The 13,698-nt window shown below is 38.6% G+C and overlaps 1 protein-coding gene across 2 annotated transcripts; it reads right to left on the reverse strand.

Annotated features, from left to right (window-relative positions):
- Nucleotides 1-748: 748 nt before the first annotated feature.
- LOC146683551 (cbp/p300-interacting transactivator 3-like) lies at nt 749-5,905 on the reverse strand. Of its 2 annotated transcripts, XM_085446356.1 has the most exons (3): nt 5,730-5,905; nt 4,772-4,778; nt 749-3,828 (listed from the first exon to the last, which is right to left on the reverse strand). In XM_085446356.1, exons 1-3 carry the CDS (start codon nt 5,888-5,890, stop codon nt 3,121-3,123), a joined length of 876 nt encoding a protein of 291 aa, XP_085302482.1. In that variant the 5' UTR covers nt 5,891-5,905; the 3' UTR covers nt 749-3,120. The 2 variants fall into 2 exon arrangements, with proteins under 2 accessions (XP_085302482.1, XP_085302481.1); XM_085446355.1 differs by lacking the exon at nt 4,772-4,778 and having other exon boundaries at nt 5,734-5,799.
- Nucleotides 5,906-13,698: the final 7,793 nt, after the last annotated feature.

The raw sequence follows: 13,698 nt of genomic DNA on the forward strand, positions 1-13,698 counted from the left end.
GGCACAAATCTTAGATGCTACTAGTGTCTGTCCTTCTACAGATTTGGGTTCCTGCAAGCCTGCACCAGTTCTCACTGTTTTCAGCAACCTATTAAAAAAAGCTCAAGGACAAAATCCTGCCTTGACGAACACCATGTAAAACAGCACGTGTATTTGAGGTCTAGTAGTATGACTTTACTGCACAGCTAATTAGAATTTCAATTAGACTTTTTTTTAATCGTAAGTCCCCACAGAGCTGTTCTTTTAGAAAAATGGTAGAGCAAAACTTCTAGCTGGAAATGTGCAGTGAGCTCTTTATTCAGATCTAACAGAGAAATAAAGGCCTTAGGAGAAAACAAGACTTGTCATTTAAATGTGTCAGTGTGGGAGGATGTCTCTGTGAGCCATTTCAGCCATTTAGTATGTATGTATTTATAAATCTTTACTCTGGTATGCTGTTACTTTGCAGGTTGCTAAACTTTTTTTTTTAAATTATATAACACAACGAATCAACAAAAACATTCTCTGTGTTGACAGAGTGCTGACTCACTACTATTTAGGATATGTAACTTGTACTTTGCTCTTCTGTTTGCTCATTGCTTATTGTGGGTGTGGAAGTCTTGAGAACCAATAAAAAAAGATCAGGCAAATAAAGAGCATCTCTCAAGGCTCTCGGTATATATCAACAGTGCTGTATCTTTATGACAAGTTACATGTTTGGCTCCTTTTAAGAGTGGTTTAAGAAATCACTGACATACAATTAAAAACAGCACTTTAAATAAATATTTTATTTGAAAATAAATACATTTTCTTCAAATATAATCAATAACATTACAAAAGCTTTGTGGAAGTGGGAAAGGAGGAGGATGAGGAGAATGTGTGGGGGAGGGTAGGCGGGTGGGTTGTCACCCAAATTAATGGTGTGTAATTTGGAATAAGGATTACAATCTCACATGTTTATCTACCATTGTAAGACAAGCTCCCACAAAGTACTGTGCTGTACATTCTCAGCTGCTTTGTAAGAAAGCAGTGGCATTCCTCTTGCATCCTTCAACACATGCAGTCCACTTGGTCTTAAAGCTTCAGGCCCTGCACCCAAAAACATCTACACACTTTTTCGCTAAACAAAACAAATAAACAAAAAAAGTAGGATATAATCTCTTGTCAATACATCAAAATCAACCACTGACTTACATTTATTTCTGACAATGCTTTTTTAAACATTTTTTGAAAGTACCTTAAATGTATCTAGATCAGCTTCAGCTCTAGTCTACAGTACAAAGATACAATACACAAAAAGGCTGCGCTTGTTGATACAGCGGTAATCAGAGGCCACTGTCTTGCTAAGGCCAGAAGAATTTCCACCTTAACTATGAGGTTGTGAGTGTGTCTGCAATTCTGGCAGGGAGAAAGTGAAGCAGAGTGCTGGCACTTATTCTGTCTTTACAACAGCATTTCAATGCCCATTGTTGGACTCAAGAGCTTCAAGATGGCAGATCTCCAGTGAGACGCAGGAATCGCAGCACAGGTGTGTTGGAACAGATTAACACAGTGTCGCCCTGGCTCTTCTGACAGTTCCACAAAGAGCACAGAAAGTTATCACGCATCCAACCTGCTGTGGAAAGGCTTCACCCTTGACCAAAAACCTAATTACTTTTAGAAAAAGTCATCATATATGTCCATTTTATAATTACTGAGTCACTAGAGAATGCACAAGCTGATCTCAGTAAAGACAAGCATGTGAGAACATGTAATTCAAATCCTGTCAGTAGAAACACAGCAGAACAAGCTCATTTATGGCAAAAAACATCAGCTTTGCTACTTGTTTGCTCTTCCAGTCTAATGAAATCAATGCCACAGGTAGTGACAGATTTAAATAATGATTAAACTAAGTGCTGCACAGAGTGCTGTGTCCACGCATTGTGTCCACAGGCCAAAATCTCTCTCTCTATCATTCCCTCTCTCTGCGCAGTCTCCTGATCGGTTTACCAACCGATGACTTTTGGGATGAGGATGCCCTTCGGTGGGATTTAAATACCTTATTCCACAAACGTACACACTAAGCACACAAAGACTGCAATCAAATGCATTTTTTAAAAATCCTGTTTTGGAAAACAAATGTAAGCATTAGCTATGCCACCAGTAACTGATTTTGTTGTGGGCCTAACTTTCCTTAACATTTTAAATAGGCCATAATTATGCAGTTTTTGAGATGCTAAGAGGGCATTCACCGTGCATCTGTTCTTGCAGTTCCATACAGCAGTAACCTGTCTTGTAACACATATATGAATGTCAGACATGGAGTGGTGAGACTTTGATGCACAAATAAAAGCTTTGTTAAAGCCAAGACTCAAGGAAATGTGCTACTTTGCCAATGTTTCAATCATAGTTACTTAGCAGGAAACAGATGCAATGCAGATTTCACCTAGTCAGTCAGTTAAATGACTGAAATAATGAAATAATCAATGTAGCACATTTTACCCACAAAAGAAACTAAAATGTGCCACTCTGGAATGATGCACAACTTCATTTCCCTGCTCTTCAAGGAAATGTCATCTTTTGAAGAAAGTCAGTTTTGAAGAGCCAGCCTTCAATATGCACACAAAAATCCTTACTTCCTCATATAAGCAAATTCAGAGAACTACTTTTTTATAAATTTGTATGATCTATAGTCTGCTACTAGTTAAAATTGTCATCAGAGATAAAACACTTTAAAAGATTAAACCAAATCTGGTGGACCCAGAATGACAGTCTTTTAGGTCAGCTTTTCTCATTGTGTTTGTTAAATTTACAATTGTCCAAAAGCCTTGGCACTGTAGGCACATGTGCTGTGGGCCAGATGGGTACAGACGGAGCCCGCTGCATCAGGATGCCCCATTTTGGCCAAAGGCAGCGGATCTTGCTGGCACCGTCTCAAAGCAGAGAAACCTGGTGTTTTTTCTGCGTTTTTGCCCATTACAGTTCTTCAACAACTCACAGGCATGTCATGGTGAAGTTGTACCAGACATTGTCATATACACAGATACAGAAATACCCAAACAGAACAGGGGGATTGTCTCCTCTCGCTGTGCTACTGTGGCCATTCAGTCATTCTTTGGGCTGTTGAATCTAAACAAACCAAACACTTTTCAACTAAATTCCTCAACAGCTCACTGTGCTCGGCTGCTGTTTGCACACAAAGTCTGATATGAAGTCAAACTCATTCTGTCCCAGGAAGAGCTCAGGAAGCTCCTGAATGCGATCTAAACCAAATTCCAGTACCAGTGAAGTCAGAACCTCCTCATCGATCAGATCCATGTCCATACCATTCAGCCCCAAAGGCCCACTAATGTGTTGCATGCTGGAAAGCTGGGCCGGGCCCATCCGGTACTGTGGACCATTCGGCAGATGGTGACCATTAGTTGAGCTCAGCGGGTGTCCGTGATACTGAGTGTTGAGTTTTTGCAGGTGCATGCTGGCCATGAGCTGCTGCGAAGTGAGATTCCCAGGGAGGTACTGCTGTGGGTGTCCTCCCTGCTGCTGCTGCTGCTGCTGCTGCTGCTGAGAGTGCAAGTGGTGGTGCTGTTGCTGTTGCTGTGGACACTGGCCATTGTACATCATGTTACCAGACATCATTTGGTGGTGGTGGTGGTTGGCCATGGGAGCTCCATTCACAGGGACCATCCCTCCAGGTCCCACCATACCCGGTCTCTGTCTCATGGCAGCTTCCATATTGCTCTGAGGGTTCCTGCCATAGTGCATTACCTGGCCATTGGGCAGACTGCGCTGGCAGTTGTGCTGTGGTGGCCCATTCATGCCCATCCTGAAGCCATGGTTCATGGGCATCATCATGTGTTCAGCCATGTCGCCCTACAAAACCAATAACAACCAGCACAATATACCATTAGATTTGAAATAGAACCCATTGCATAAAGTAGACAAGTTTAATATATGTACAGTTTAAACTGGCAAGAACCCACTTTACATATTGCAAAAGTCCTATTTATTCATAACGACAAGTCAGAAACCAGCTTTTTAAGGGCTTTCTAGAATAACAAAATAAGAAATAACCCAAGGAGAACTCAAGCAGGTTTTTTTTGATTGCCAAGATAGCTAATGCTAAAGTTGTTAACTTTCATCAATGCCACTTTTCAATTAAATTTAACAGTTTGAACATCTTCCAATGATCTAATATTTGGCAAAGGAAAAAAAAATCAATTGTATTTGGTACAATTCACCAAAAAGTGTTGCCAACAGGTTTATTTTGGGCTGGACATAAAAACTTTAAAAACCTGCATTACAAACAAAAGTTGTGTGGAAGATCTGGAATGCTGTATGTATTATACCAGCTTATCTAAGTAATTGTGCATCTTATCTAAACCTCCATTTTTGCATTTTCCATGTTATTTTATCTCATGTAGTATCACCATTGCATGTAATAATTTAGAGACATGAAATGTTCCTGGAGCTCCAGCTATTCACATATGATTCCCATGTTTATAAAAATATTTTTAGAGCAAAATAACAATTTAAGCCTGCAGCTATATCCAACGTGATCCTAAAAAGTAGGTCCCTACAGTTTTTTTCAAATAACACCTATAAACACATCTATATGTTAGCATGTATAAATTAAGACAGCTGAAATCTCAGTTACCAGTTAGAGGCACAGAAACACACAAAAACTGACTGCAGATGATGTAAAAACTACGATTCAGTGACCAAGTTGGGATATCTTGATCTTAGCTGATCAGGTGAGACCATTTTACTGTCATGCCTCTTTTCATGGGCTTATGATTTAACAAAGGTGTGACACTGCATCACTTAATTCAAGTCCCTTGAAACAACAAAACAAAAAACCAAACATAATTGTTTCAAAACTTATTTTTCCTCAGCTTCTATGATTTCTGCTTCTCTATTTGAACACTTTAATTTCCTGTGTGGAAAAAAAAGAGAAAAGTCAAAGCCTCCAAAATTACACCATCAGTGAATTACCCCTCAGTCTCACACTAACAAGGGAGGGCAGCAATACCCTTGCAGCCCAAAGGACACAGAGAAATGCTTTTCAAGACCACCCCCCTCAACCTCAACACACAACACCTCTGTCCTTACTAAACATCGCACATTAAGATTTCCTACATGGCAAACAGATCCGACTCAGTGAACATAATTAGCTTGTTAAAATGATGACATTATTCCATGAGCTGCCTCTAAATGGGATGGTTGTGAAAACAGGTCTAGAGCAAACCATGAAAAGAATGCTTGAGTGTGGAAAAACAAAGAGGTTTCAGGTTTTTAAAATGCCACCATCCTAGAATGAACTCAGCCTTTGCCCCTGGCTGCTTGTATCAATTCAACCCTTTTAGTGCTGATAAAACAAGAGACTTTCCTCAATAGCCTAAACCATCCTTATAATATTCTGCTCTTGTGATATCTAATTATATCCCCTCTGTGGAGCTTATGTACTGATCGTTATTGTAATTCAAATGGCACTTTGATAGTCTGAGGGAGGGTAATAGTCATTATTACAGAAGCACGAAACCTCTTTTTTATCCACATCGTTACGGATTCTTTTTATCATTTGGTGCGATAAGACCGCAACAGAAAACCTATAATGCCGTTAAAGTAAGTGGCAAGGTGAAATATGATTGATTCCGTCCGAATCCAACCAGTCTCTCTATGTGTAATTATGTAGCGAAATACGAAAATACTCCACAGGACAAAGGCGAAGAGGTGCCTTTCAACCCGTTTTAAATAGCACCCGAAGATGACACCTACCCGATATTTTATTGTGGAATCGGCTGAGAAGTTGGATCAGTGCCGGCGTAGTTCCTTCAGCTGATGCTCCGGCTACATGCAGCCCTGCGGCGAACTCTGCAATGTCTCGGCAGTCAGAGGAGTTTGTTTTCTGGGTCATCTCAGGGATTATGTACATCTATAAAGCACAGAGAGAGCGAGAGAGAGATAGGGAGAGGAGGAGCCACCTTCCTCTCCGTCTCCTTTGTTGCTATTGGTCCGCCCCCTTAATCACTGTGCAAAGAAACGTTCGCTAACTACTTCCACGGATACACCAGAGCAGAAGAGACCCGCTCAGCCCCGCTGTGATCCCGGGGTGATTTCACTACCGCCTGCTTTCATTACACTTATACTTTTATTAGCAATGATCCATACTCTCTTAACTGGAAGAGTTCTGTGCAAAGCGCATCGGTAAAAACTGTAGGCAAAGCAAAGCCCCACAGCTGTAGAGGAAATCATTTGAGCAAGGTGTTTTACAGCATTACCCCGGAATAGTTCTGTACTGTAAAGTCCACTATAAAGTTTCATTATAGAGCACTTTTTAAAAAGTGTTTACAGGGGAAAGAAACAGTAAATAAATGCGCTGTTCATAGAATAGGAGAACAGAAAAAAAACTAACCTGCTGAAAATTACAATTACAAAACAGACAAAGAGCAAAATGCTAGAAGGAAATGTTAAAACGGGCTATTACAAAAGGGACGGGGATTTAGAGTAAATTCCAACAAATTACTATTAAATTTCATTGTGTAACTTGTAGCTTGTAGATAAGCTTACAGACCTTTAGTCATTTCATCTCTCTGGTGCTAGGGCTGCTTTCCCATTGTGTGGCTTTCTCTTGCAACCTTTGATGATGCTTCTGGTTTTTTCATTACCATGGCCACTTTACATTCTGTAGTATTTTCCATAAGCAACCAACCCTCTGCTTCCTGGTCACACTGCCAGTCTACAACAATGGCCAATATGATATACGTTAATGGACACAGTAGCATAAACCAAACCCAGGCTCTGAAACCGCTAACATCTTAATCTAGACAGTTTTTAAAAAACAAAACAAAAACAGATCCACCATACTAGCGAGGGTCCTCTATGCTTTCCAGTTTCTTGTGACTACACTAACTATGTATGCCATTTAGGCACACTTCAAAAAAAGGACTAACTACTTATCTGCGGTGTCTATGCAGTTATCTGATTTCCTGTGCACAACCAAGTATAATACTCCTCTAAGTCAGTCTAAACTTCATGTAGGCTTTTCAGCTAGGACTGTGAAGGTTCTGCTTCCTTTGTTTTTAAGTGTAGGCATATGACAAGTTCACACTGCACTGCACAAGAAGGTCACCCTGGCACGTTCTTTCATGGACCTGGCCAAGCTTAAAGGAAGACTTGACTTTAGTCACCAACCAGTTGTAGCTTGCCTGCCAGTTGTCATTGGCAACCTATGTGATGTCATCTTTAATGACGTGTCATTAAAGACTACCTAAAACAGGAATGTAAACAAACAATGGCTGGGATGATACTGGCTGTCGTGTGTGTGTAAATTAAAGAAAGCTAAAGCAACCACATAAGTCTATTTAGCTGGCTGTTGAGAAGCGTTCTAAAATAAGGATGTAGTTACTTTACACCGATACAAATTGCACTGATAATGCAATGATACAGTTGGTGATTTCTTTTTTGATTTTACATTTCATTTTCCTGTTTCCATGTTGTTATTGTGGAGTCTAAACATAGCATTAGGAATAGTCAGAAGAGCTACATTTATGAACTACATGGAACAGGCTACTACGCCTAGGGTTAAAAGTTTTAATGCCTTGGGCCAACCCCCTTGTGGACTTTATAAATAAAGCATCAAAAGTGCAGAGATGTTTGAAAAGTTGCAATATGTTTTTGTTTTTAGCACCTTTTACATTCTTTTTAAAGTAAATGACTACTGACGCTATTTAAAGATATCTACAAAAAATGGAATGTATGGATGTATGCCCTGAAACGATCCTTTTTTCTATGAAGCTGTCGGGTAACAGCGAAGGTAAAAATGGCAACACTCATACAACCACAAGAACCTCCACATAGCACCTTTTAATAATAATACCTGCACTTGCCACAGCCAGCAGAAGAAATGTCTTTGTGGTAGCTGTGCAGAGGTTTGTACAGAGCGCTGAAATGGACTGGTAACCAGCATAAGCTGTTAAAAGACCCTAATGTGCCACCTTAACAGGCAATTTTAGAACTGTGTTGAGCTCTAAAACCACACTGAAATCTTTCACGCACACATTTATACTCATGTTCTATATAGAGAGATTTTTCACTACAAAATTAAAGGTTAGCAAGTAGAATTTAGGCATCATTAAAACAGTTGGGACATGGAGCACTTTTTATTATTGTTACTGTTATTGCAAATACAGCACCAGTTCCTGCAACTGCAAATTTTCCCAGTTTTGCTGTTCCTAGACTTATTAGCTTCAGGAAATAATATTACCTAAAGTCATAATCAGTGCATTTTTGTCCTGAGCATATAGGTATGAGAATAATGTAAGGGTACATGTACAATAATAACTATGAAATAAAATCACTGGACCGTATCCATGAGGAAATTGTACACCGTTCAAACTGTATACCCCTCACAGACATTATAATATAATTTGCCTTATACATAATATAAGATAAATACATTTTATTTTTAGGAGACAGTGTTGCACTAAACTACTAACAGACAAAGACAAAAAAATTACGCATTAACTTCACAGTGAAATATCTAGGTACTTATATCAAAACTTCAAAGTAAAATTCAGAAAATCCTTTGTGTTCTGAAATCAATCCACCTCCATCCTGTTCCAAAGCCAGCTCACACCACCTAGTTCTTTTGTTTTTGGGCTGTCTTCCTGTGTGGGGAAAGTTAGGCCCCCTCAGCAGGAGCTTGGTATGTATTCCTGTTGACATACACACACACCCTTTGCAGTAGAGGAATGTGTCCTATTTTTGGGCCCCTAAAGTCATCCAGACTCCCAGCCTCTTTGTAATCCTCTTTTCACTTGACCATTGTGTTTATTGTCTGGGAGAACACTGTATGATTTGGTCTGCAGCCACAGGCTCTTCACTTTATTTAGGAGATGTTGATTTCAGTGAGTACAACTGGTTATTTTGATGAATACAACTACAACTGTGGTTCTTTAGGGTGCAGACTTCCAGAGATTCAATTACTGAATACTTTTCTTTTGTCAGTACTTTGTGCCTCTCTCACTTGAATTATTGCCCTTTATTTAATTCTGTTATAACTTACTTTTAAATAAGTAAGTTAATTAAAATAGCATTATGCATAAATGCATAAATGTAACGAGTTAATAATTTACAATAATAGATAGATGTTTTGTCTGGAAATGTATTTGCACTCTATGTATCTGTACCCATATGTAATTCATTTTATTTCATATTTTACTATTGAGAAGCACTTTGGAGTACCTCTGGTCTTTTAAATGTGCTATACAAATAAAGTATTGATTGATTGACTGATTGATATATGTAGTTCCCGTATAGCTAAAATTCCTTTTCTGTTATATTTTGAAGGAAACGTGTTTTACTGTAGTCACATAATCTAGAATTCAAAAGATGAGTGCATTCTGGAAACCTCTCAAGAGTTCAGCCAAGGAAAAGAGTCTTCAACACTTATATCAAACCATTATTTTAAATTAATTTCATATTATTTGGCCAGCAGTCCCAATCCATCCAGTATATAATTATTATCCGAATAATAACCTGAAAGAAAGAAACTAAATAATAGAGATATGTTCATTGCGAAGTGTTTTTGAAACAGCACAAACATAGTCTCAGACGAAATATATTTTCTTCAAAATTAAATGTTGTGTGCTGTATAAGAACAGACTTTTAGAGAGAGAAGAATATAAGCCAAGACTGTATAATTCACATATATAGACAGCTGATATAAAGTTATATTTTGTAACTTTTACACATCTATCTTGATAGAGAGATAGAATAGATAGCTATATAGATTAGATTATTTTATCTTTAGACATAGCCAAGCTGGCTTTTTCCTCTTTTATTCAGCCTTTAATAAAGAAAAATAAATCCACCCAAAGTCACTTCTAAATCACACTTATTACAACTTTCTCAGCTAGGAAGAGTGAATTCTTGCTCATTATGTGGCTACTAAACTGGGGAGAATCACTCTATTTAGTCAATAAATTATCCAATACCTGTGCAAAATAGCAAGTGTTAATTTTAAGATTTTTTAAAAATGGAAAATTAAGTGAATGAGTGGGATTTACAAATGCTGGCAGCTTTGTTACATTTGTATGGAGGCAGATTAGCCGTGTCCTCATGTTAGTGTTGCTAAGCCAAACTTCATGGTTCCTAAGGAATCTTAAAAAACAACCTCTGAGCACCTACTCTGCCTCCCAAGCCAATGCATAACTATACTGATGTGAAAAGGAAAGTTTTCACAGGACTCAATGTAGTCCAGTGAAAAAGTACGTTCTACAATAGCTTGGAGAGCCACCTTTAACTTGAAGTTATCTGACTTTATCAGTCTCACATATCATTGTTTTGGCACAGTTCATTGAGGTTTGCAATTATTTATTTTTGGACAGCTCTATTAAATAATTCCTCATAATTTTAGTCAGTCTGAAGATTTGGACTTTGACTGGGGCCATTGTAACAGCTTGATTCTTTTCTGTTTAGTTATTCTGTTGTAGATTTGCTGGTGTGCGTGGCTTCACTGTCCTTTTAAATAACGCAGGTTCGACCAAGTTTCAGCTGCTGTCATCTCAGTAGTATATTAAACTACAGATTTTGTGTTACCAGTAATAGAGTTAAACACAAACATTTGAACATGCCTGATTACTATGCTATCTGTCCATTCAGTGAACAGTTTTGCCGAAGCATTCTTCTCGGTTGTAGACACACAGTGTTGAGAAGGTTACTTCGTATTCCGTTACGTTACTCAATGAGAGTAACGTATTCTGAATACTGGATTACTTAATATATCATCATGCTTTTTACAACTACATGAATGTACTATTGCTGTGTGATTTATTACTATTACTGAAGGTTACTCGCCATAGCAATACAAACTGGATTTTTAAATCGTAATATAAAATGAGTAACAGTAGGGTGGACATTAGGTCATTAGATCTCGTATAGAAAACCATTCCGCGCATATATATAACAGGTCCGCGGCTCTGAACCGTAGTAAAGGGACCTCTGGCTAATACGCCGGGTTCTGTTTCGGGCTCGTAGCTGAAAACTAGCTTTATTTTGTTGTCTGGGTCAACTTTGCCAGCAAGAGACAGAGAGAGGTGTTGAAAGGCTGCGATAACGGAACTTATTGTTTCGGAGGAAAACACGAACACAGTATAGAGTTGAGTCTTAATAGCTTACTTACAACTGGGCTACACTGCCCATGAGACTACATTCTTTAGGGCTCTGCCTGTTGCCTTCATATTAAATAATTTTTTGAACAATAATTAAAAAAAATATTTCTTCACGTCATTATGCGGGCCGCAAGTGGGGGTGACATGGACCGCGAGATTGAGACATAGGCATTAGAGCCTCTTAATGGCGTGGAATTACCAAAAATAGAGAGGGGACAGCCTAACATATGAAAAAAGAAAAGACTGCCGTGTAATCCATTTATTTCAGCAAAGTAACTGTATTCTGAATACCACCTTTTTAAACGGTAACTGTAACGGAATACAGTTACTCATATTTTGTATTTTAAATACGTAATGCCTGTACATGTATTCCGTTACTCCCCAACACTGTATACACAGTATATTTGGGACTGAATTCAGGCTTCAGTATTTACAGACTTATATAAAAGGTTGACATTATGAGCTGCAGAGTGACACATAGGCTGAAAAAATCCATGCTTCCAGTATGAGGTTCCACACATGGGAGACAAATAACACATGTGCACATGACTTAACCAAATCGACTGAATACATCTTCATCAGTTTTAAGTTCAGGTAGGTGTGATGATAAAAGACAACTTGCTTGTTTCATGATAAGAATATGAGCCTTTATACTCCAGGACAACGTGTAACTCATTTGTTTATGGAATTCTGTGGAAAACTGCAACATTTTACTGCATGTAATAATGGGAACACTCTTCAGACTATCCTGCTTATTTGACCTTGTCTGAGAATTACTTGCTGATCTTAGTGAGACAGGAAATGTGTTCTGACAGTTAGCCAATGACACAGCTGCACTTTGGTATTGATCTTTACTCGTGTAGACTGCATTCCATCTATACCATACTATGCTTTTGCAGCTTTGTATCTACATGTTATTACTGTTGTGCAACATTATGTAATGACCATAGCTTCTCTGCAACTTCTGGATTGGATGTAAATTGTTTATATGTATCTGAGCAGATAAAAGACAAAACCATCCCTTGACCAATTATTTCTGACTGTTTAGCACTCTTTCTTTCTATCTATTAGTCCCTCAAGCTGTATATGTACAGGTTTCATATTACCGAGTGCTTCTTGTTACCCCTTTCTTTCCAACCACCCACAGCGCTACTCAACCTGGTTCATTCACACTGAATATCACTCTGTTGCATGTTTATTCCAATAAGGTCTTCATGTATTGCCACAACATGATTAATGCATTTTTAAAATGCTTTAATTAATTAATTAATGCATTTTAAAAAATGCAACTTTTGTCAGCATTAGGACAGAGCCGCACACAGGGTAATCACATAGAGTATAAAAGACCACTGCTCCAGCTGCTGTCCCTCTCTGCCAATTGGCCTCATCCAGGGAGAGAGGGAGAGAAGGCACCATCAAACAGATTTGTAAAAAGGTCACTGAAATAAATTGCCTCTTAGGTACAGTAAAATGTGTTTCAGTCGACAGTACAGCAAGGAAAACTACAGTATAATAGGCTACTGCTTCTACTCATTGAATGTTTTTTTTAAACTGAACTTTTTGCAATTTTAAGGATCCTTAGAGAATTTGAATGTAATTATTTATACATTATACTGTTTGATTTACAACAAGGAAATATATATACTGTATGCACAGTATTTACTTCCTTGTTGTGAATAGCAGAGTGCTCTTTTTTGTCTTTCCTTTCTCTTATACTAGACCGACCTGCTACTACACCTGCTGCTCCATGTAGTAGAAACAAGGGCATATGTTGTTTTATAACCCTATGTTTGAGCGTGTGCTACCACATCCTTTCATGCATCTGTGCTCAAGTTGCTGTTTCTCTACTAATGTCTGTGTTAGCATGGGGGGAAGGGGGTCTTGCTCTCAAATTCCTAGGTCTCTTGATGTGAGCTGTGTTGTGCTTCAGCAGTTCCATTTGGCCAGCATCACCCTGTCTCACCACCCCATCCGGCCCCCATTAGGCAATCCTTGCAAGTCTTGATTGCCTGGATCAGATCTGGTCCTGTTAAGTCATTGCTTATTGCCTACTGACACTCTCACCTGCAGATTAACATGACGAGGTTGTTACTAATATGCTCTGTATATGAAAAGCAATAACAAAAGCTGCTACAGGAACTAGTGTAATACTGTTTGTTTATTTATAGTGTTTTGTAAGACCTTCCTTTTCAGAGTGAAACACACTGACAAATCTCAAGCTATGTTTATCAGAAAGAGTTACGTAATTCTAATTTTTATGGGGAATGGACTGTGTATCTCTAGTGCTCTCCCATGTAAAAAAAAACAAAACATTTTGCTACTAAAAATGTGCTTTTCGTTTTGTAGAGGTGTCTAGCTACCACTGCAGCCTTTTCTTGTACTCTCACTTTAACCATATCCTGGTTACCCCTGGATTTCCATTCATCCATCCATCCATTTTCTTACACTTATCCAACGTAGGATCATGGGGTGATGGGCTCTATCCCACATTTCAAAGGTAGGATACACCCTGGACAGGTCACTAGTCTAGACTGGTCCAATCCAGAGACATACAACCAATCACACTCAC

This window comes from Copadichromis virginalis, linkage group LG22 (genome assembly GCF_057382275.1).
Source record: "Copadichromis virginalis isolate Kocher_CV1m ecotype Utaka linkage group LG22, C_Virginalis_male_GT1.1, whole genome shotgun sequence".
Lineage (NCBI taxonomy): Eukaryota > Metazoa > Chordata > Actinopteri > Cichliformes > Cichlidae > Copadichromis > Copadichromis virginalis.